Here is a 23,642-nt window from a genome sequence, read left to right as displayed (position 1 = left end):
GGTCACAGTAGGTCATAGTGTACATTGGGTCACCATGGGTCATAGTGTGCAGGGGCCACCATGGGTCATAGTGTACATTGGGTCACCGTGGGTCATAGTGTGCAGTGGGTCACAATGGGTCTTAGTGTGCATGGGTCACAGTAGGCCATAGTGCATAGGGGGTCACAGTAGGTCATAGTGTGCAGGGGGTCACTGTGGGTCATTGTGCTCAGGGGGGTCACTGTGGGTCATTGTGCTCAGGGGGTCACAGCGTGAGAGCTGAGGCCCGGCCTAACCAATTCTGGGCTAAAACCAGGTTCACTCTGTAGCAGTTATGGAGCAGTTTAGCTACACTGTGCCTCAGTTTTCTCCTGTGTAAGCAGAGGCGATGACAGTACCTACACAAAAGACCTTTGTTAACACTAGATAAATCATTACATGTGGAATCTTTAATTTAAAAAAGCCAATTTTATAGAATAGAATGATGGTTACCAGGGACTGCAGGAAAAGGAAAATGGGGAGCTGTAGGTCAAAGGCTTCAAACTTTCAGTTATAAAAAGAATAAGTTGAGAGGATGGAATGTTCAGTATGATCACAGTAGTTAATAATACAATGTTGGCCTGGCTGGTATGGCTCAATGGTTGAGAGTCGACCTATGAACCAGGAGGTCATGGTTCAATTCCCGGTCAAGGCATGTGTCAGGGCACATGCAGTCTGACCCCTAGGTTGGGGACATGCGGGAGGCTGCCTATCAATGATTTTCTCTCATCATTGATGTTTCTATCTCTCTCCCTCTCCCTTCCTCTCTGAGAAAAAAAAATAATAATAATAATACAATGTTGTATACTTGAAAGTTGCTGAGTGGATCTTGAGCAATTTCACCACACAAAAATGTTAACTAAGCAAAGTGACAGATGTGTTATTTATCTTAATTCTACAATATTCATGTATATTTCATCATCACATTGTACACATTAAATATATGCCATTATATTTGTCAATTAGCCCCCCATATAGTTGGGGGGAAAGGATTAGGTGAATTAAATATATATGTAGAACATGTTACCTTACACACAGGAAGCACCCAACATATTATAACTCTTCAAAAGACCAACAAACATGATGAGGGACTCTCCATGATTTATTGATTAAAGAAGGAATTTTCAAAACCTATGTTCCCTACAAACATTTTTAACTTGGCACTCTATCCACTGAGCCAAACCGGTTTCGGCAAGAAGGAATTTTCTAAACCTATGTTCCCTACAAACATTTTTAACTTGGCATCTAATGCTTTTTTCCATAGCTATAAATGGTTGCAAAATATGTCATTTGCAGTGCACTATGTTTGACTTTTAAAACAAAATTCTGCCATTATTCTTTTAAATGTATTTGGTGGAATCTACATGTAACAGCTAATTTTAAAAGACAAAAACAAGCCCTTGCCGGTTTGGTTCAGTGGATAAAGTGTTGGCTGAAGGGTCCCAGGTTCAAATCCAGTCAAGGGTACATGCCCTGGTTGTGGGTTTGCAGGAGGCAGCCGATCAATGATTCTCTCTCATCATTAATGTTTCTATCTCTCTCCCTCTCCCTTTTTCTCTGAAATCAATAAAAATATATTTTTTAAAAAAGACAAAAACAAGATCCTTCTTTTTTCTTTTTCCTTGAACTTAGGTTTTTCTCCTGGAATTTCTATTTCCAATACCTCAGAGAATTATATCGTTCTTTGTTACAAAAAAAGTATATATAATTAAAATTTTAAAAAGTTTCCTGCCACCAAAAATCTGTGAGTTTTTAAGTTTTTTTATTTTAACTGAATTATTTCCGTTAATACTCATGCCGTTGATTGGGACACCATTGATTGGGACAGCATAATTATTTACCCATATTTTAATATTGCTATTGACAGTAGAATGTTATTGGCAAATGCCTCTCTGAGATTGTGTGCATTGACTGCAAGAGCCTTTGCAGTATTTTACATTGTTCTTTGGTGACTCCGTTTCCTTGGGCAGTGCCCTGTGGCGGATTCCTGGTGGACTGAGAGGTACCCTGTCCTTTGTAAATTGGAGATGATTGTCAAAGGGAAAGGGAAACTGGCATAACTCTTAAATCAATAAAAAAATCAATAAAAAATCTTTATTGATTTTTTACAGAGAAGAAGGGAGAGAGATAGAGAGGTAGAAACATCGATGAGAGAGAAACATCGATCAGCTGACTCCTGCACATCTCCCACTGGGGTGCCCGCAACCCTGTGGCGGATTCCTGGTGGGCTGAGAGGTACCCTGTCCTTTGTAAAGTGGAGATGATTGTCAAAGGGAAAGGGAAACTGGCATAACTCTTATTCTTAGGAACATTACTGGGCAGAATGGTTTCAGGAAGATTGTGTGGGGGAAGTTGAGAAACTGCAGATTGATTCTATTACACTTCTCTGTGCTCAAGGATACATGTACTCTATTTTGAAAAATGCTAGTGTTTCTCTATATTTCTTAAAGTTTAGAGTTTGCCAGAGATATTTTTCAGGAAAACAAAAAAGTCATGGTAACACAAATTTGAGAAAAGCTACATATTTTTTATTCCATCCTTAGAGCACCCTGGTTCCCATTAATTGATTAAATGTTCTCAAATCCAAACACATGCATGCATACATATATACATACGTACATACACGTCTGTTTAACTCAAGATTTATCTGACTTACCTTTTTTGTTCATTTGGTTAATGACTATAGAGTCTCAGGTACTTACTATCTTGTGAATGGAAATGTGCGGGAGGGGATATTGGCCTATCTGCCTGATAGAACTTTGTGCAGTGATGGAAATATACTATGTCTGCAATATCCTGTGTGGTAGCCACTAGCCATAGTGGTTGCTGGGCACATAATGTGGCGAGTGCAACTGAGGAAGTGCATTTTAAATTTTATGTAATTTAAATGTGAATGTAAATCGCCACATGTGGCTAGTGGCTACCATATTGGCTAGAAGAGTTGCTCCAAGGGCTCAGAGGCAAGTGACCGTGAAGGGTGAGTGTGCAGGTGTGTCTAAGGCAGCTGTGTGGAGAAGCAGGCCAGTGTGGGACCAGGGTGCTCCTGGGCGGAGCTGCAGGAGCAGAGCTGAGCAGGAGCCAAGTGCTGGAGGGGTTCCAGGGCCTCCAGGAAACGGTTGAGCTGAGACTGGTTAATTGACAAATTATTTAAGGGCTTAGGCTTCTCAGCTGGACTGTGGCAGTTTAGTTTAATATTCACTGAGTTATCAAATTAACGGATTCTATAATGTTCAAGGTGCTCCCCTAAGCTGGATAGCAAACACCATGGGTGTGACCAGTTGGCCAGCAGTGTAGGCATTCAGAAGTCAACAAATACAGCAACATTGCATTTAGCAGACTTCAGGATGTACTCACTTTTGCTATACCTGAATATAATTAAGGTTCTGGGCTAGTTCAACATTTATAACATTTCAGATTGGATCTCTGCCCATACTGCCACGACTACTAAAAATAATAACAGTGACAATAACAACAGCCAGTTTGTACAGAGCAGTTTGCATTGTGCTGAGAATTTTATGTAGCTATGTATCTCTAAATTTTCACATCATTCCTATAGTAGGTACAATTATTTCCACATTTGAGAGAATAAAATACTGTAATGTAGGGTGATGATTTAATTAAAAATCACTCAGCTGCTGAGTGAAGGAGCCAGACTTGAGCCCTGCCTGACTGCAGAGCTTGCAACTGAAGTTGATGTCCTAATTTTCAGTAAAAATATTTTCAAAACAAATTATCACTATAAATAAGATGCCCCCCCCCCCACTATTGAGAAAATGAAAGTTTGAACCACTCACATGCTGCTGTACATATTAACATAAATAAATGGATTGGTAGGAGGCAAAGTGTCCTAATTTTCAATTAGAATAATTCAGTGTAGGAAATCTGAGTGCTTAAAAGCGATAAAATGATGCTCCTTAAGTATTTTATAATTTGAATTGTTTATATTTTAATGAAATTTTTCCTGTAGTTATGCCAGTTTAATGTGTTTTATTTTATTCATGAAAACATGTAAGTACACACTCCTCCTATTAAGGTTTGTAAATATGTAATTTAAATTACAGCAAAAAGAGGAATATTCTTTATTTGAAGACATGTTTACATAGCTATAATTAAATATAATTTAGAAGTTTCCTCTGCTAGGAAAGACTGGGCTATTATCTTGAGTAATTAATTTTTTCACAACAATTTTTATACTACATTTTCAGAGTATTTTATTTATGGTATAATCTCATAGTTTCAGCAGAGCAAACTGATGAGTCCATGGATATTATCAAGTTCCCTTTTTAAATAAAGTTTTAAAATTAAAAACAATGGAAGAAACTAATGAGATAAAATAGATGATCAGAGCATATTGAATTAATACCCTGTAAAACATTCCTGAGTGGGAAACAGATGGATATGACTTGTTTTTGTAACCCAGAGGTCCTGCTCTCATCTTTCAGATATCAGAGGAAATTAGAATGATTAAGCAGTTCACAATAAGGCCGAGGTTTTTGCCCTCCCCGGGTTTTCATTGAGAAAGTCAGCATGGGATGTAAAATATTTTAATATCTAATATCCCCTGTATTGCTCTTGGTTCAGGAAGATTTAGCTACACAGACAACTAAACAGTTCATGTTTAATGTGTCATACATTTATTAAACCCTTGAATGTGCTAAGGAGTGAAGAGTCTAATGCAAATGAATGATATGTTCCTTTTTTCATTCAACAAATATTATTTGAGTTCCTGTTATGTACCAGGCATAGATAGTTCTAAGGTGTTAAGAATACAAGAAGTAAAACAGAGAAGAAACTCTGCCCTCATGGAGTTTAGAGTTTACCAATGGATCTATTTAAATAGATAATTCCAAAACAATATGGAAGTTTGGTGATAGGAAAAAAAAAATATGTGTGTGTATGTATATGTATATGTATGTATATATGTATATGTATGTACATATGATATTAATGTTATATATTCAAACAAAACAATTATGGAACTATAACTGATACCACCACCAGACCTATCAGGCTATCGGGAGACTCTGAGTCAAGTGGAACAGAGTGAGATGAGAGGGAAAGGCCCAATGGGCTCTGTCTGATAGCCATGAGCTCAAGTAAAGAGACAGAGATATGGTGTCAAAGTTCCTCTTTTAGTAAAGGTCAGCTAAAGGGTCAAGAAAACTTGAGGCTCTTTTGTATCCCATGATGTTCGACATTTTACCACCACGTGGTTGTCTCTTCCTCTAATTTTATATGTTAAGAATCTTCTAGATTCTGGAATTCCTGGGGGAAATTCTGTATCTTCCAGCAATTACATTGTAATATTGTTGTTTTTCTCAGCAAGGACAGCATCTTCTTTTCGGGGGGAGTTTTTAACAAACTGGAGGTCTTTTATGTCTCAAAATTATTAGTTGCTATCATTGTGATTGAAATAAAGTATGAAGGCAATTAAATAATTTAGCCGAAATTAGAAATAATAAAAACTCAGTATATCATTTTTAAGTATCTTTAGAACTTTGTCACTTTTTATGTTTTTTATTGGCACTACTAGCACATAGTTATAATTTTGAAATAACCTTACGTTATTATGGATTATGATTTTCTCACTTGCTAAAGAAATATTCAGGTGTGTACTAGTTATTTGCCAAAAACACCATCTTTAAAAAACAAATAAGGGAGGGGAGTAAAAGGGGAATGGGGAACATCTGTAATACTATCAGCAATACACACACACACACACACACACACACACACACACACACACACCTTTATTCCTATGCTGACTCCTCTTACCACTCTTGTTTTTTCACCACTCTTTAATATTAACACGAGTGAAGTCCTCTCCTTAGCCTTATTAAATTAATTGATCTAAACCTCATGGCTTCAAATATCTAGTCATGACTTTTCTTATAATTTCAGATTCATATTCTCACACATTTAGTGAATTACTCCCCTTGATCGCTTGCAGAAACTTAAAACATATTCCAAAACATACATTTCCATTACCCACATCCTCATATAACTGCGTTCTATAGTTGATACAAATATGTCTTTAAAAACTCAACTATTTCACTTGGCTTTGAATTCCCAAAACTTAGCATAGTATCCTGCACACAATAGATCCTCAATAAATATCTGATAATTGAATGACTTAATGATGGAATTTTAAAATATGTGATTGGTATTCGTGCTTAAGAAATGCAATAATGTAACAGCATTACATTATGGAGTGCGGAGTATTTGGTTTTAAATGAAAACCTCTTATTAAATTGTGCCCAACCTCACATACCCCCTACATTTTATTTTTAGTCGTCTTTGACATACCTTAGCCTTCTTACAAGTGTAGTGCTGGATGATTTTGTTATTTGACTCATGTTTCCAAGGAATACCAGAATGAAGGCAGGCTCTGGGATATAGCTAGAAATTTGTGTCTGGAGTTTTCAGCCATAAATCAAAGTGAGATACAATTCTCAGTGGGTGGCAGTATTGGTGTCAGGTGCACAGCTCGTGATTTGAGTCAAGTAAGCAAGGCTGCCTACAAGCTTTAATGGATTTGAGGTCCGGCAGTTCTTCCATTAAAGATTAAAGTAACTGACAAAGACAAATTGTTAGCCAAACTTTCTTTTCATTTCCTTTTGAATTATTAAGCTAAACACACCTCCAGTCCAGATAGCTGATGCTGGAAGGCTCTCTTAAATCAAGACCGAGTCTTAAATCAGTCCTTAGACTAGCCTCTTTCATTTCAGTGACATTAGTAAATCCTGTATCCCTGGAGCTAGATTTGTTTTCTCCTCTATAACACACATATTAAGAGGGCTAATATTTTGGAACTAATTTAACAATTTTTTAAAAAATATATATTTTATTGATTTTTTACAGAGGGGAAGGGAGAGGGATAAAGAGCTAGACACATCGATGAGAGAGAAACATTGATCAGCTGCCTCCTGCACACTCCCTACTGGGTATGTGCCCGAAACCAAGGTACATGCCCTTGACCGGAATTGGACCCGGGACCCTTGAGTCTGCAGGTCGACGCTCTATCCACTGAGTCAAACCAGTTAGGGCTTAACAATTCTCATAACCAGTTTACTTTGGGAACAAGGAAAGAATGAAAATTGCAAAGTTATATTGCAGCAAGCTGTCATTCCTTAAAGAGAACCTCTCCTTCTTTTTCTGTGTTGTACTGTTATTTCTGGTGGCTGTCCATACCGAATTTACAAATCAAACTTGCAGTCTTAAAAATGTAAAATTATCAACTCTGAGTGTTATTGCTCAATGCATAATTATCTCTTGGCACCCACTTCCATTCCCCCAGGGTTTTGATAATAATAGCCCTAACAGTTTGTCCAAATTTGAGCCGCTCCTGACAGACAAAAGGTACTCAGTGAACTTGTGATGAATGAATGAATGGCAAGCTCTAATTTTCCAGTGTCTGTGTGTTAAATTTTGGTAAACAAGCAAAGGAAGACTGTGTGTCTCCTTTTCAGTAAACCACACATGTTCCCCCCATCACCCAGTTATTTGGACTCTGGGGAGGAGGGTCAGAACTCACTGAGGCTTCTGCGCTGGCTCTCACTGTAATGTGTACTCAAACTTTCATTAGCATCTCATTTAATGCTGAAAACCACCCATTGAAATGGCTGCCAACATTCTCCTAACTTTACACGTTTAAGAGACAAATTTAGGTTACTAACTTGGGTTGATAGACTTCCGATTTTCTGTCCGTTACTATGCGTTATGCTAAAAGGCTTTTCTATTTCCTGTTCCGTGGGCCCCTTCTTTTCACCTGAGACTAATCAAATTTGTAAAATCCTGCAAGTGTTGGTTTGCTTCTAGAGAGCTGTGCAAATTCTTCACTATTTCATTATGACTTTTTTTATCACCTTCCTTTAACTTTGATACCATCTTATTATGGAAGCAGATTAAAGATGTCATTCCCCTTGAATAAGAGCTTTACAGGAGAGGATCTCCGAGAAAGTGTCCTGGGCAGAAAATCAATCATAAATTGAAGACAAACAGGAGATAAAAGATGGTCTTATAAAAGAAGCAAGACATGGGTAGGAAAATGAATGAGAGAAGAAAACCAGATACAAGGCATAGTTGCCACTTGAAAAACATGAGTTTGAGCTGCAAGGGTCCACTTATACATGAGTTTTTTTGTTTTGTTTGTTTCTTTGTTTGTTTTGTGTGTGTTTTGTTGTTGTTGTGTGTGTTTTTCAGTAAATACCTGTAGTGCTTTCTGTCTGCAATTGGGAGTCTGAGGGTAGACTGTGCTCATTGACCTGCGCATATTTTATATAGGGGACTGAGCATTTTGACATCCACTGGAGGTTCTGGAACAATCCCCATGGTTACTGAGAGACACCTTTTGGGGGAATCAAGAGTTACATGCAGATGTTCAGCTGCTTTGGGTTCACTGCCCCTGACCCCTGAATCATTCAAGGGTTAACTGTAGTTCCAAGGGATTAGAACAGAGAAATAAGGTTTAGATAAACCATGTAAATGTATAAGTCACAGTATAAGAAGGATGTTTAGTTAGGTGGAATTCCAGTCTAAATAAAGTAGAAAGGAAGTTAAAGTATTTGGGCATACCAGAGGATGCTGCTATTTGGAATGTATATAAGTTACAAACAGCTTTTGAATTACCCTTTACTCAGACTTGAGTACTAGAAATAAGAAATTATCATTAAGAGCTGACTTTCAAAGAAGTATTTTTAAAAGGAGAAGCAAATAGTAGCAACTTTCCAACCTGAGGGCGTTAGAACTCAGTGTTTTGCTATTTTCCACACCTTGATGTCACCAAAACAGTTCGTAGGTTTAAGAAAGTGTCAGAAGAGGCCTGCGTATGTGGTAAAGCTGATTATTTTTATTCCTTTAGCTAAACTGAACATATACAAGGGGACAATGATCTCCCTTTGCATTCCAGTAAGAGTTTCCATATAGAAAATAATTAAGCAGGATTAGCTATATCAGAAACCAATGCAGTGAACTCATATTGTACATATTAATATGATACTGTTCAGTGGGTATTTATTAAATGAATCTTGACCTTGTGTTAAACTCGACAGGGACTATGTCAGCCTGGCAATTTTGTCACCTGCATACTCTATTGAATTCTTCAAGATGTATCCACGTATCCAGTTTTTCCTCCCTTTAGTGTCTCATTTAAATAATCAAACATAATTTTTGAAGAATGTCACATTCCATAAAATAAACGTAGAAACTGTCAACCCTGAACTCCTCTATTCAACCACAGCCTTACAAGGTTGAAAGCACAGAAATAGACAAAAAGACAATTTTTCTCAAGGTCTTGGGAAGTGGCCAGATGAACGTGTCCAGTCCTAGCATTTGCTGACATGCCGTTTTGCCAGATGCAGTCTTAGCTGCTTTATCCAATGGCTTTGTTCAAGATTAGATTCTTTTTCCTTCTGGCCTAGCTAAGGAATCCATTACCAGTTAGCTATTTCCTTTCCTATCGCTGATTCTAAGTGTGATAACTTTAGCAAATACAAAGTCATTTATTGTGGAGTATTTCGTTAATTTAACTTTCTGCTTTAAATAACTGCCACCATTCATTTCTGCAATATGCTGACTAGCTAAAGTTTTGTCCTTAATTGATAAATAAGTTGGGAGGGGTGAGAAATTGAATTTCTATAAAGATCACTTCGGTGTTAATCCCAGAAATTTCCCAGCTGCAATTTGATATAGAGGCTGCATTAGTTATTCTGGTTTCCAAGAAAAAGTGAAGGGGCCATTGGCAAGGCCTCCCTTAATGGCTGAGGTGTCACTAGAAGCGAACAATACCCCTTCCTGTTAACACCACCATCCCCAGATCTGTCATGCATTTCAAATGGTTAAATAGGAAGAGAAATCTCTATATTTCAAGCTTCTTATTAATAGAAAAGTTGAATAATACAGAGAACTATTCTGTTTTTTATTTTACTTCAAAAACCATTATACGTGCTTGGCTGGCACTTCCTAGGGTGAGAGAATGCTATTAAGATATGAAGTTTTGCCTGGCTGGTGTGACTTAATGGTTGGGCATGGGCCCATGAACCAGGAAGTCACGATTCGATTCCAAGTCAGGGCACATGCCCAGGTTGCAGGTTCAATCCCTAGTAGGGGGTGTGCAGGAAGCAGCCAATCAATGATTCTCTCTCATCATTGATGTTTCTCTCCCTCTCCCTGGAATCAATAAAGATATATTTAAAGAAAAAAAAAAGATATGCAGTTTTCATGCCCATATTCTCTTTCATACATGAGTTTTTGTTGGTAGACTAAAAACTCACAAACATGAACTCTGATTGGTAGAGAAATATGATGAAAGGTACTTTATATGAGCAGAAGCCATACAACTGTTTGGGGAGAGGTCCCTTGGAAGGTTAGAGCAGTGACAGTAAAGGGGAGCATGCTGTACAATCCACTCAAATAACATTGCTAAAAAGGACATGTGATCAAACATGTGATTGAAATTGTTGCTGTTTTTTCAATGAGGATAAAGTCTTTTAGAGAGACCAGTGATAGCGGAGACATGATTAAAATATTTGTATCCTATATAATAAAGAGCTAATATGCTAATTAGACCAAACAGCAGAACAACCGTCTGGATGAGCTTCCGGATGAAGCCTGGGCTGCAAGGGCCGAGCCTCTTGCATGAATTTTATGCATCAGGCCTCTAGTTTTATGTATAAAGATGTCACCTTGATAGAATGTCCTCATCTGACAATTGCCAAGAGATTGTCTAGTGAGGTCTCACCACCAGTGCAAAGCAGCATCGGTGGAACGTAATTTATTTATTTTTTTAAAATATATTTTATTGATTTTTTTTACAGAAAGGAAGGGAGAGGGATAGAGTTAGAAACACCGATGAGAGAGAAACATCGATTAGCTGCCTCCTGCACATCTCCTACTAGGGATGTGCCCACAACCCAGGTACATGCCCTTGACCGGAATCGAACCCGGGACCTTTCAGTCCACAGGCCGACGCTCTATCCACTGAGCCAAACTGGTTTCGGTGGTGGAATGTGATTTAAGTGAGGACAGTGCAGGTTCTACACTGTTAGCCATTTATGGTATAAATATGTGCAACCAAAGGAAAAGAGCTGCAACTGAATCTGCTTTGAATCCAAACTTTTTATGGATCATGAGTTTTTTAAAAAAATATATTTTCCAAAAAGTGGGATAGCAGGTAGAGATCGTTTCATTGGGAAATCCTTCTGGGTGAGGATGATACAGAAGGAGATCGTGTGTTTGGTTTATTTCCATGTGCATAAAAATGGTGTGTTTTTGCTTTTTTGTTTTTTGTATCTCCTGTATGAAAATAATACTACTGAACTAATGTTATCAGGGCAGGTGCATAATATTTCATGTTTAATTGATGAATTTATATTTTAACTGATGAGTTTCTACTTATTCATAAAACTCACCCACCCATCTCCTAATGTACATGCACACACAGACACACACACAGTCCTCTTTGGGATGGGTGACATGTCTTTCCATGGCAGCTGGCTGAAATTAAGATACAGGCAGTGGCCATGGAGCTCAACTACTGAAGCTAGTTGGCCGGTGAAGGGACTGACCTTGTAACATTAGCATGATTAACATCAGGTACTAACCACCTAAATCAAAGCCCAGAGTCCCACTCTGATGTTGGGGAGTCTCACCATCCCTCAATGAAAAGGCCTCCTGTTGCATTCTTGCACATAATATGATGATGCTGATTTCTGGTTTTGTCATGGAAGAGATTTATATACAGATATGTGACTGATAACTTTTATACAAAATATACTGTTACATTAAAGCATTAAAATAATCCTAAGTGATCTAAAAATAGAAAGCACCAGTTTCTCATAATTTTCAATTACTTTTTAGGTCCTGTGGATGTGACTATTTTAGCTAAGTGTAATCCTTGCTTATCAAATCCATGCAAAAATGATGGCACCTGTAACAATGATCCAGTTGACTTTTATCGCTGTACCTGTCCATATGGTTTCAAGGTGAGTCGAAGCTGTCATAGGAGCCATGATCTGAAAGCCTAGCTCTCATTGCTGGGCCTGCCTCATTTTAGTGTGCTGTCAACTACCTTATTTTATTATGCTAACAACTACTTTATTTATACCCAACTCTGCTTGGCCATTCCTTCTCCAGGGGCAGGACTGCGATGTCCCAATTCATGCATGTATCAGTAACCCATGTAAACATGGAGGAACTTGCCACTTAAAAGAAGGTGACAAAGATGGATTCTGGTAGGTCATTCATTAGTCTGTGGTCTGTGTCTGAAGTATTGGAGCAAGAATAATTAAGCAAACACACATTCTTCTTTTCAAATCTGGGAACGTTATTTTAAAATGAATTCCAGGAATCAATTCACAAGAACAACATGTGTGAGTCCCTCTCTAAGATATTGCAACATAAAAACAAATAGAGGTGTTTCCGTATTTTCAGCTCAGGCAGCTACAAAATCCAGAAATTGTAAAACATGTACATGCACACATTATGATTAATCAAGTTAGATTAGATCAAGACAATGGAGTGGCTACATTATGCTAATCAATAGCCAACTAGTCTCCTACTGAAAGTTATATATTCATTTGTTGCTGTGTGTATTGCTTTAAAGACAGTGTGTAATGAAAAGATGTAGGTCCCACTGAAACAGAAAATTAATGATTCATTTCCAACCCCCAATATAAGAAGACAACCATGCTGTGAGCATTTTTAATCTGGAATTATTTAATCATACAGTACAATTACCTCAAATGTACTTCATGAATTATGAAATAGAGTTCTTATGATGACACTAATAATTTTGCATAAGAATGCTAATGTACTACTAAAGCTTGTTAGGAATATCACTTTTTATAATAAATAGGCTTCATTTCTGCATTCTGTTATGAAACTGTCACTTTTTCATCAAGGCTTTTCAAAGATTATTCTGATACCTAGCAAGATGAAATGTACAGAGTTTTATGCCAATGGAAAAAATTACATTTGTTGAGACATAAAGAGAACATTCACATTTTATAATTGCAAGGAAGACAAAATTTGTTTTTCAAATTCCCTTTTTGTTTTGTTTTGAGACATCAAGAACATTATACATAGGGTAGTAGGTGTTGTCATTTTTTAAAAAATCAGAACCAGTTCCTCGTCACTTGTGAGCAAAGAAGTATTGATTATTTTATTAGAGCACAACTTGAGATTAAAATAGAGTAAACTTTGCTTGTGTTGTAGATCTGCAGATATATTGGATTTATTGACTTACAGGGCCATTTCCAGCCAGCATTAATTTTTTTCGAATTGTTTCTGATTAGCAGGATATTACCTTAAATGAATGCTTACAACATGTCATTTAAAAATCAATTTTTTGTAGTTAAAAGTTCTGCAATTGATAAGTGTATTTAGTATTTTAAAATATGTAGACCACATTTTTTTAAAATGCAGAGTTGTTATTATTATTATTTTTACTTTTCCCCCCTTTGGTGTTCAGGTGTATTTGTGCTGATGGATTTGAAGGAGAACACTGTGAAATCAATATTGATGACTGTGAAGATAATGACTGTGAAAATAATTCTACTTGCGTTGATGGGATTAACAACTACACATGCCTTTGCCCACCTGAGTACACAGGTAGGAAATGCTCAGCCATCGGTCCATGTATCTGAATGCATCATGGGAATCTTGCTGCATGTGTTTAGTAAACCATTGCATAATTCAATAACTGGTAGGTGTTTGGGAAATTAGAGGTAATGTAAATAACAGCCAGAGTCAACAATGGTTTCAGCCAACCCAATGAAAGACCCGCCAATCTCAGTTATCTATCATGTTATTGCTATCCAGCAAAACCAGGAGTTACATACTGAACCTATTAGTCTCATAATTGAATGTTATCACACACAAAGCATTTTTCCTGTGCTATCCAACACATGTAAAAAGGGGCATTTTTTAATATAGTCAAAAACATAATTAAGCATTTTAGATTGTATCCATACTTGCTTCTTCACCAATGAGTGCTTTCATATAATAACTCACGTTCTTCAAAATAAAATACAAATATAAAAATGTTGACCACTTTGAATAATCTTATGAGACTGTCACCTTCTTTCTGACGTTTTGTTTCTTGAGACGATAAATCTCATAAGGCTGTTCAACCTACTTCACTTCTTCCCTGGATAAGCCAATTGGCTGTAAAGTCAACATCAAGTTTATAACGTGGCTTTTATGTCAGAATATCTATTTTGATGTAGTTTTGTGGCTATGAAGAAGAAACGTCACAATTACAATCTTGTTTTCTTAATAAACCACTGAGAGAATGTTATGCATTTTATTTGTAAGAAAAAGTGGAGCAGTAAATTCTGTCACTCTTTTTGAAGTTACCATTTTCATTTGGCTGGGTACATTTCATTAGCTGCATGTATTTCCACATGATGTAATACATAGTTAATATCAGAGGGTGAAATAACTATGTAGATGCCTAAGGTCAGCATCTCCAAACATGAAAGATGAAGTCACATCATATGACTAACTGTCCCAGGATTTATTAGGAAAGCATGGACATTTAAGCTTTTATGGCATGCCCCAACTTTGCATTTCACTTCACCTTTCTTGATGGGAAAAATGCGAGATAGAATAATGGGGTGTTGTTTTGACAACCCAGATCTGTCTGAGTGCCTCTGAAGCTGGCTTCTCATGGTTGGATTTTTTTTTTATACCAGTGAAGCATCCAATGCCATATAAAGTAATATACTTAGTTACAGTAGAAAATTGAACATGTTATATCCACCAATTTCTCTGTTACATATATGTAGCCCTTGGGCTCCTTAGAGGGCAGAATTTGAGTGTTCTTTGATATTTTGAATTAGTGAAGGAGAGCAAGTGTATTCGGCATGCACTGAAGCCCTGGGGCCTCCCCTGAGAATTGAGTTGTATTGCATAGGCTCATTCAGACCTGTATATAAAGCCCAATGTCTGCACTAAAATCTGTTACCTAAATAAATCGTTTTCTTTTTCTGCCATTGCTCTATCATCATCACAGAAAGAGTTTAATTCACGTATTCTTTGAGGCCTTTTTAAACCAGTATACTCTGGCCAGGAGAAATTGGACCAAAGCACTTCAATCACACTTTGGCCAGCTAATGAGATCCAGAGCCCAGCAACCAGGAATTGGTCAATATCCTCCTTGTGTTGACAACCCAGGCTTGAGAGCACTGCGGTCTTTGGGTTCTGACGTGCCTTTTTTTTTTTTTCATGATCAATTACAGAAGGTGGCAGAGTCTTCTGAGTTGGTTTGGAGGGGTTCCCCTGCTTTGGCTTGAGATCTGCTGTACCTTCTTCTTTACCTGTTTCTTTTGAGTCTGTTTTATCTTCTCAACCTACATGTTCCAACTTCCCTTCCCACACCTGATCCTCTGGCCCACATGTTATCTCCACCCGAAGTGACTCCGTTTAGTGCTGCTTCCTCTGAAAAATATTATGAAGCCTCATCTCTCTGTGCCAGATCTCTTTCTCTGAAACATAAAAAGAAAAAAACCAAAACTTAGCAAAACCACTGTTTAGCCAAAATGTGACATCTATTAAAGCTATCACGTGGGAACCTGCCAGGACTATCTGTCAAGAGCCGTTTGGTTCTCCTGAGACTCGTTGAGTCTTTTTAAGCACAGCTATTACAGATATCAGTTTGCCTGAATTTTGGCAAAGTATAAACAAAAATACTGAGCTCAATAGAAACTTAATAGCATGAAGATATTACCACTCTGACTTTGGGCTGAGTCTTGTGGGCAGTAAAGAGTTTGATGATTTGGCATTAGAGCAAATATCTAAATGAGGCCCTTTTGTAGCTCATCTATTCACTATAGCATTTTTGTCCATATGTGAGATGAGCTCATTTGCAAAATATCAAACAACCATCTGCAGATTTTGAAGTTAGTGGCACATAGTGGCCTTTAATTATAGGAAAATATAAATCGGGCTCCGGAGTTTTATATCCTGCTTCATCCAAGTCCGCAGTTAGGGAGGAATTTTCGTATAATGCGGCTGTATTGTTTTAGATGTAAGTTTGGAGTCTGATTAATGAGCATGAGATCTGGGAACAGAAACCCTGCTATGCTCAGGGAATATAATAATGTTGTCATTGTTTAAAAATCATTCAAGTCACAAGTTGCTTTCTGTTTGAAGATTTTTCACTCGATGCCCCAAAGGCATGGATGGGAACGTGAACTCTTTAGTTGGAACAAATAAAACTTCATGGAAAAAGCTCATAAATTATTATGGGGGAAGGCTTTACATTTGGCATCCGTGGCAAGAGTCAGACTGGACATACTATTACTAATGGAGAAAATGCAGAGATCTGAAAGCAGTTTGCTGGAGAAATCTCGATGTGATGGGCAGGCTATAAAACACGACTACAAATATCAAAAATAAAATGAACCACCATTGGGAAGTTTATTAAATTTATTTAAGCCTGTGTAACCAGCACATTATAGTAAATAGTTATTGATTTATCAGAGGACAAAACTATCTGCTTTTTTCTGCTTCAGGGATTAACAACATACATTTTAAGAGTCAATATTGATTTTATATTATCTAAAACTTATTATACCCTCCCCCTCCCCCAGTTATCAAAACTGTTGTTTTCTACTTAATTCAGTCCATTATCTGTTCCAGTTGTATAATAGATGGTTGTTGATGGCTAATTCTTCAGACAGGTTAATTTTTGAAAAGTTTAATCCCATATGATTCTAAATTGAAACCACTACACTAAGGATTGAGCATAGTTAATTTTGGAAAAGTTTGATTCAGTATTATTTTATATTAAAATACACCAAGAATGGAGCAAGTCAGACTCAGAAATTGCTAAGCAAATAATTTTAAAATTTACTCTAGGGTTTTAATTTTAGCTTGAGAAATTGTTTTTTATTTTTTTTATTTTTAAAAATCATTGTTGTATCCTCTCTAAAACCAAGGCATTTCTTGAAGGTGCATTTTCAAGGAATCCCTGCAATCACATAAGCTCAAAACTTACAAAAATGAACATTATAAACATGGCACCCCTGCCATGTTGAGAACTTGGCGCCCTGTCTTAAACTCTGGTATGAATTTAGGTGTTGACTTGGAAAATGTGCCTTTGCATGTTTCCCGAGAGTCAGACCCTGGATTTGCTCTGTCAAGACTGTGTTTCTTAATCAACCCTACTTTCATGGAACCACATGCAAAGATGACACACAATTGATCACGCTGTAACCCAGGATGTCACTTAACAGGATTACCCAAATTCTGTACACGAACATTTCCATACCAGTTGGGCATGTAAAGATGCGGAAAACATTGAGACTATTTTAATCTTTCCACGTTGTACCCTTATCTCTTTGTTTTCCTAACCTCCCATGCCCACACACTAACCATGACGTGCACGTGTTAAAAAGTAAGGCTGGTTAAGTGACCCGGTTGAGATGCAGATCCCTGGCTCCCTGTGATGGCGTTTGCCTATCGCCTCTTGTCCCCCTTGTTTGTGTGCTTGGCTGGCTGTAGGTAAGGAATCCAAGCCTCACTTCTCCTCGCCCGCCCACTCACTCTGGGCCCTTCTGTTATAAATACACTAGCTTCCTGTGCTCTGCTGTTGTATCGCAATGTAAATAGTCTTTTGTCTCTTCTGTCTTTGTCGCTGCCAGCTGCTAATCTGAATGAGGTGGAAAAAGGTTAGTCGCCTTTTAAGTTTACTATGATTTTTATTTGTTTCCTTCTTTCTTTTAAAGCTATATGGATGTCATTATATGTACATGGTAAAAGGAATGTGGAAGAAATCTGAAATTAATATGTTGATTCAGTCATGCAGATCCTTGATGTATGGGTAGCTATGCCAAGCACTATAAAAAGGGCAGCTGACATGCACTTGCCCAATTTGTAGAAGGCTATGAAAGAAACCTCTGAGCGGGAAGAGGGTGGTGAAAAAGAAAGACTAATAATTGCTACTTTCTACTTGTCTGTTTGCTTTTACTCTTTAAAAGATATTACAAACATGAATTATTTTTATAATGAAAAATGTAGATTATTTAGTATACCTAGGGTATAGATAGAAGTATTTTCAATACTGGGAATTTTTCAATAACCTTAAAGTAATATCTTTAGTAAGTTGAAACAAGAGAAATATTGAAAGGTGTATAGATTTATGTAAACATTTTATAAAATAAATATGACAAAGCCCAAGAGGTTGGTTTATAGAATGACATTGTTGAATTCATGTTACAGTACATCATAAGTACTAGGTAGTATTTTTTAATGTATTTTTATTGATTTCAGAGAGGAAGGGAGAGGGAGAGATAGAAACATCAATGATGATAGAGAATTACTGACTGGCTGCCTCCTGCATGCCCCCTACTGGGGATTGAGCTTGAAACTCAGGTGTATGCCCTGACCAGGAATCAAACCATGACTTCCTGGTTCATAGGTCTACAATCAACCACTGGGTCACGCCAGCCGAGCAAGGCAGTATTTTTAAAACATAAAGAGAGCCAACGGGCTGCCTCCTGCATGCCCCCTACCGGGGATTGAGCTTGAAACTCAGGTATATGCCCTGGCCAGGAATCAAACCATGACTTCCTGGTTCATAGGTCTACAATCAACCACTGGGTCACGCCAGCCGGGCAAGGCAGTATTTTTAAAACATAAAGAGAGCCATATCCAATCATTGACATCGGTATGGTCTATGTGGCTCCCCAAATCCATCATGGCCCAGGAAAGGGAGTCCTAGAAATGATCAGGGCAGTAGGCATGCCTGAGAAATCACCACGGAACCTTTGTGAAGCCTTATCTCAAAGTTTCAGAATGATTTTAATAACATTGGACTTTGACTCAATCTGTTGGCCAAAAGTCTTTAAGTGCCAAGTGCAGGCTCAGCGGCCTCTGAGGAGCCCCATGTGTGCCTGTCTTGACAGTGCCAGTTGTCTGTGAAGCACTGGCAGGAAGATTATAGGGCTAATGCGGGTACGTTATACAGCAGCCCACCCTGTCTCCTCTTGCTAAGGACTTCATTTCTTTCTGTTGCATCATTCAGGCGATTTACTGTGTTTGGTCACTTACCAAACACAATTAAGTTGACAAACATGAAAAAAAAAGGTTTCATATTGTAAAATGTAAAAATCTAGCCTGGTCAGTTCTCTGTGGATTAATGCATTCAATACCATTCTTGGTCAAATACCATCCAAGTACTAACTCATGTGGTGGTCTGGGGCGGGGGTGTCTAAGGTCTGAGTCTCTCAGAAACATAATAGCAATTGTTCTGTCACAGGAATATGCCCTTAAGTAGCTCTGTGCACTCTCAGGAGCAAGCCTGGCAGTGTGCTAGTATTTCCAATCACCACGTGGTTTCATGTGTTGACTAAATTTCATGCTTAGGTTTATAAAACATGTCTTTTCTTTCTAAGAATCTGCTGATGACTGAATCTGCTTTTAAAAGCAGTCAAACCGTTCTCTATTTTTTAACCCCAAACTTAACTAGAAATGAAATTTCAATTTCTTTATGACAATGAGGGTAATTTTCTTAAATAATAAAAAAAAAGTTCTAGAATTAGCTGACATAGGGAAAATGTTTAAATCCCTATAGACATGAACAATAAGGGTTGGAGCAATAACTTGTATAAAACAATGAGAAAGCACTTACCCAAGGATCCACAGCTTGTAAAGAGGGGTCCATCCAATACCTCGCTGACCCCACGGCATGCCCTCTGACTTGGGGGACTTGTACTAGGACCAGTCCCTGATTATCTGCTGCCACGGTCCAGGCTCAGAATTGGTACCTCTCACAATGGCCCCAACTGACTGATGATGCCCAACAAGCTTTTCTTCTGCTGTCTCGCCAGCTTGCCATACATAGTGTCCCTGATGTGCATTTGGAAAGAGTAAAGGGAACCACAAAATTCAGGTGCTGACAAGCAGTCTGTTTTATCTACACATGAGGGAAAAGAAGTATCCAATCAATGCCTGCAAATTTAATCTACTAATTAATTAATTAATTAATTCCCCTATTGACGAGTCTACTTTCCATCACAGGGATATTGATTAATTCGGGAAAACACTTTAAAATGTTATATGTCTATCCGGAAGAGATATCAGAGCTGCCTTGTATGACTGATGTAAAGTTTTGCATCATTTAATTCCAACCATCATTACTGCATTGACATAGATGAGCTGATGCCATTCCTGATGGCAGACGAATTCTTATGATTATTTTGATAGAGAAAATCCCACCTAATGGAAATTACATGTGTGAAGGAAATTTTTCTCCCCATATTCTTCAGCACTGCCTTTTTAAAAAGTATTATTTTGTTGTTGTTTTTTATGCTCACTATGATGAAAGGCTTTATTTGGTGTTAAGCCTTTGGTTCTCTTCACCCCCTTACTCTACTTTGAAGTGGAAGGAAATAGTAAATGCTGAAGAACTCTTGGGCTTGGTTGCATTTTTTAGGTTTTGTGTATGTTTTTGGATTTTCATGATCTTTTAAAAATAGTGACCCCTTCTGTTATTAATTCTGCCTCGAGATGTGTAAGGTCTTTATAGCAGATTTAATATAGTTGCAGACATACCTGCAGTCTGTTTTAACTATAGAGAATACATTGGCAGCCTAATGATATTGTGTGGTTTACATTCATCTTTCAACCTTGCAAAGCCTTCTTAAAAGCCTTTGAACCTCAGAAAACATTTTAATGATTCTGTTTGCTCTTAAGTTAATAGGCAGGGACCACTGAGCCCAGAACAACAGTCTAGCTTAACCAAGCCTTATTCAATCCAACTTGGATTTATTTATTTTGAAAAAGGATTTAAATATTTCTGCAGTTTCAGTAGCTGTTGGAATTAGCTCCATTATTTAGTTCCAATGAGGAAATACTGAAAAATACTTCCTTTTCTGTTTATTTATTGGGGAGGTAAGTTTTTCCATTTTGAAAACTCAAGAGATATTTATTGAGAAAATACCTTATGCAGGACACTGTGCTAAGCATCCAAAAATGCATAAAACATTACCCTTGTCCACCGGGCAAAATCTTTGGCTTTGGTCCTCACTGCAAGTTCAGACTAGGTCAGTTGTTTTGCTAAAGTCATCATTCTTCATATCCCAGGAAAATTAACAGCATCATATAGTTACTCCACCGGTTCATGAGCAAAGAGAGACCCCTTTCTGACTATGAAAATGAACCAAATTCTCTGGCAAACAGGCATTATGGAGCAATCCATTCTACATCATTGAGAACAAAAGTGAGAACATAAAAGGATTGACCTTGTTGGAAACATTTTCATATCCACATTTATAGCATGTTCTCTGGAGCCTTCCTATTTTGAATTATGGTTAACTCCGTCTCACGAGGTTACTCTGGCCATGCCCTGCTTGTGCACGTGTCCCATTTTGCACAATTTTGGCACCAAGAGGACATTCATGAGTGGCTCCCATATTTTTAGGAATTCACAGTCCCTCAGGATCAGTTCTTGGTATTTCTCTACTAACAATGGGACTTCATTAAGTTCAGGGAAGTGCATGTGATCTGGATTGTTTATTGATCCCATTGCGAAGGTCAGTTAACTATTTCCGACCGAGAGGACACATTTCAGGACAGTTAACACAAATAAGAAAGCCTCAGATATGGAAAAAGAATCTTCAGAAAATGTTGGCTATTTTGAAAAAATAAGAAATAGAGTCATGCCATTTATAAGTAATCCTTTACTAATGGAAATGAAGTCAATTGTTACCACCAGCACTGACAAGATTAGAGACTGGGCATCTGCCCATGGTAATGTGCTATGAAATGTGGGTGAAAAGCTTGAGCAGAGTCTGCAACAAATAGTTCCGGCCTGGCCCAGCAAGAAAGGAGGAAATGGAGATAATTTTCATGCAAGTCCAGTTCAGTTAACCTGACCTGGGATGAGTCCCAGAATCCCATCATCTGTGTCCACCCTCTATGTTCACCCATCTCCCTGCTCCACTGCAAGGTCTGAGAGAGGACACAGAATGTTTTTCTTCTTTTTAATCCTCACTTGAGGATATTTTTCCATTGGTTTTCAGAGAGAGTAGAAGAGAGAGGGAAAGACAGAGAGAAATATCGATGTGAGAGAAACACATGGGTTGGTTGCCTCCTGCAGGAGCCCAAGCCCCAACCAGGGCCCCGGCCTGGGAGGAGCCTGCAACCAAGGTACATGCCCTTGACTGCAATCAAACCTGGGACCCTTCAGTCTGAAGGCCAACGCTCTATCCACTGAGCCAAACTGGATAGGGTGAGAATGTTTTTCTTTACACAAATAAAGATCAAATGGAAAGCCACAGTGAAATATTACCTCACACTTTTCAGAATGGCTATCATCAATAAATCAACAAACAAGTGCTGGTGAGGAAGTGGAGAAAAGGAAACTTCCGTGCACTGTTGGTGGCCATGCAGATTGGTGCAGCCACTGTGGGAAGCAGTATGGAGTTACCTCAAAACATTAAAAATGGAACTGCTTTATGACCCAGCAATTCCGCTCCTGGGAATATATCCGAAGAAACCCAAAACACTGATTCGAAAGGATATATGCACCCCTGTGTTCATTGCAGTGTTATTTACAATAGCCAAGATTTGGAAGGAGCCCAAGAGCCCATCAGTAGATGAGTGGATAAAACAGCTATGGTACAATTACACAATGGAATACTACTCAGCCTTAAAAAGGAAGGAAATCTTACCCTTTGCGACAGCATGGATGGACCTGGAGAGCATTATGCTAAGAAAAATAAGCCAGTCAGAGAAAGACAAGTACCATATGATTTCACTTATATGTGGAATCTAATGAACAAAATTAAATGAGAAATGTACAATTTCTGATAGGAATTGGATGGAGTTTTTAAAATTTGGTAGTGAGAGTCATTCAGATCCATTTATCTTAACCTTTCTCAAGCATGCACTTAAGTGCTTACACACACACTTCCTTGATTCTCAGGTTCATCCCCTCCATTTCCCCTGGGGGTTGTCATGCTTTAGCAGACGAGAGTGTAGGGGTGTCTGAGTCCACAGGCTGCCCATCTCAGGCTGATGTCAGAACTCAAATCTGCTACCCGTTTTCCTTATATTCTCTCTGTTTCCTTACATGGCCCCTCATGCCATTGGGGTCACCTTTATTAACATTTAAAAACATATTTTCCCTCCAGATGCAATTCATTACGTGTTATCTGTCATATTTTCCAGCAGCCATCAAGTATCTACTTTGTGACAGATAATTTGTTAGGTAATGGAATGGGAATAAAGAGGCACAAATATATAACTATAAATAAAGGTCCTATCCTCAAGTAGTATACTGTTAAAAAATTAAATCTCACTTATTGTGTCCAATAAATTGTTTTTTGATAACTTCCCTTGCTGTGCCAATGTAAGTAGAGTAAACTGGTACCATTTATTCAGGTTTTTCTTGAGCCAAGTAAGAGCTCAAATGCAAATAATTGAAGAATGATGCATTTGACCCTCCAAAAATCTGTGTCCTGGGGATTCTGTCAGGAATTCAACCAGACTTCCTTCCTTGTTCCAAGTATATTTGAAAATGTCATAACAGATTAGTTATAACACTAGAATTCTGGTCCAGTTATTCAGATTGCTGTCATAAATTCCCTTCCCATTATTGTCAATATCAATGATTTTAT

At 38.0% G+C, this 23,642-nt stretch overlaps 1 protein-coding gene across 11 annotated transcripts in view; it reads left to right on the top strand.

Moving 5' to 3' along the window:
- Positions 1-23,642, top strand: part of SLIT2 (slit guidance ligand 2) — a 346,357-nt gene that overhangs the window by 281,153 nt on the left and 41,562 nt on the right. For 6 of the 11 annotated variants that reach the window (XM_014532270.1, XM_014532271.1, XM_014532272.1 and 3 more), the window contains 4 exons: positions 11,875-11,999; positions 12,151-12,248; positions 13,487-13,626; positions 17,664-17,690. In XM_014532270.1, coding sequence (XP_014387756.1) covers positions 11,875-11,999; positions 12,151-12,248; positions 13,487-13,626; positions 17,664-17,690 — 390 coding nt within the window. The remainder of the gene's footprint in view (positions 1-11,874; positions 12,000-12,150; positions 12,249-13,486; positions 13,627-17,663; positions 17,691-23,642) is intronic. The other 5 variants (XM_014532277.1, XM_014532275.1, XM_014532276.1 and 2 more) reach the window with 1 other exon arrangement.

This window comes from Myotis brandtii, unplaced genomic scaffold (genome assembly GCF_000412655.1).
Source record: "Myotis brandtii unplaced genomic scaffold, ASM41265v1 scaffold869, whole genome shotgun sequence".
NCBI classification, from domain to species: domain Eukaryota; kingdom Metazoa; phylum Chordata; class Mammalia; order Chiroptera; family Vespertilionidae; genus Myotis; species Myotis brandtii.
Note: the sequence above shows the minus strand (reverse complement) of the source record. Positions and strands in the feature narration are given on the sequence as shown.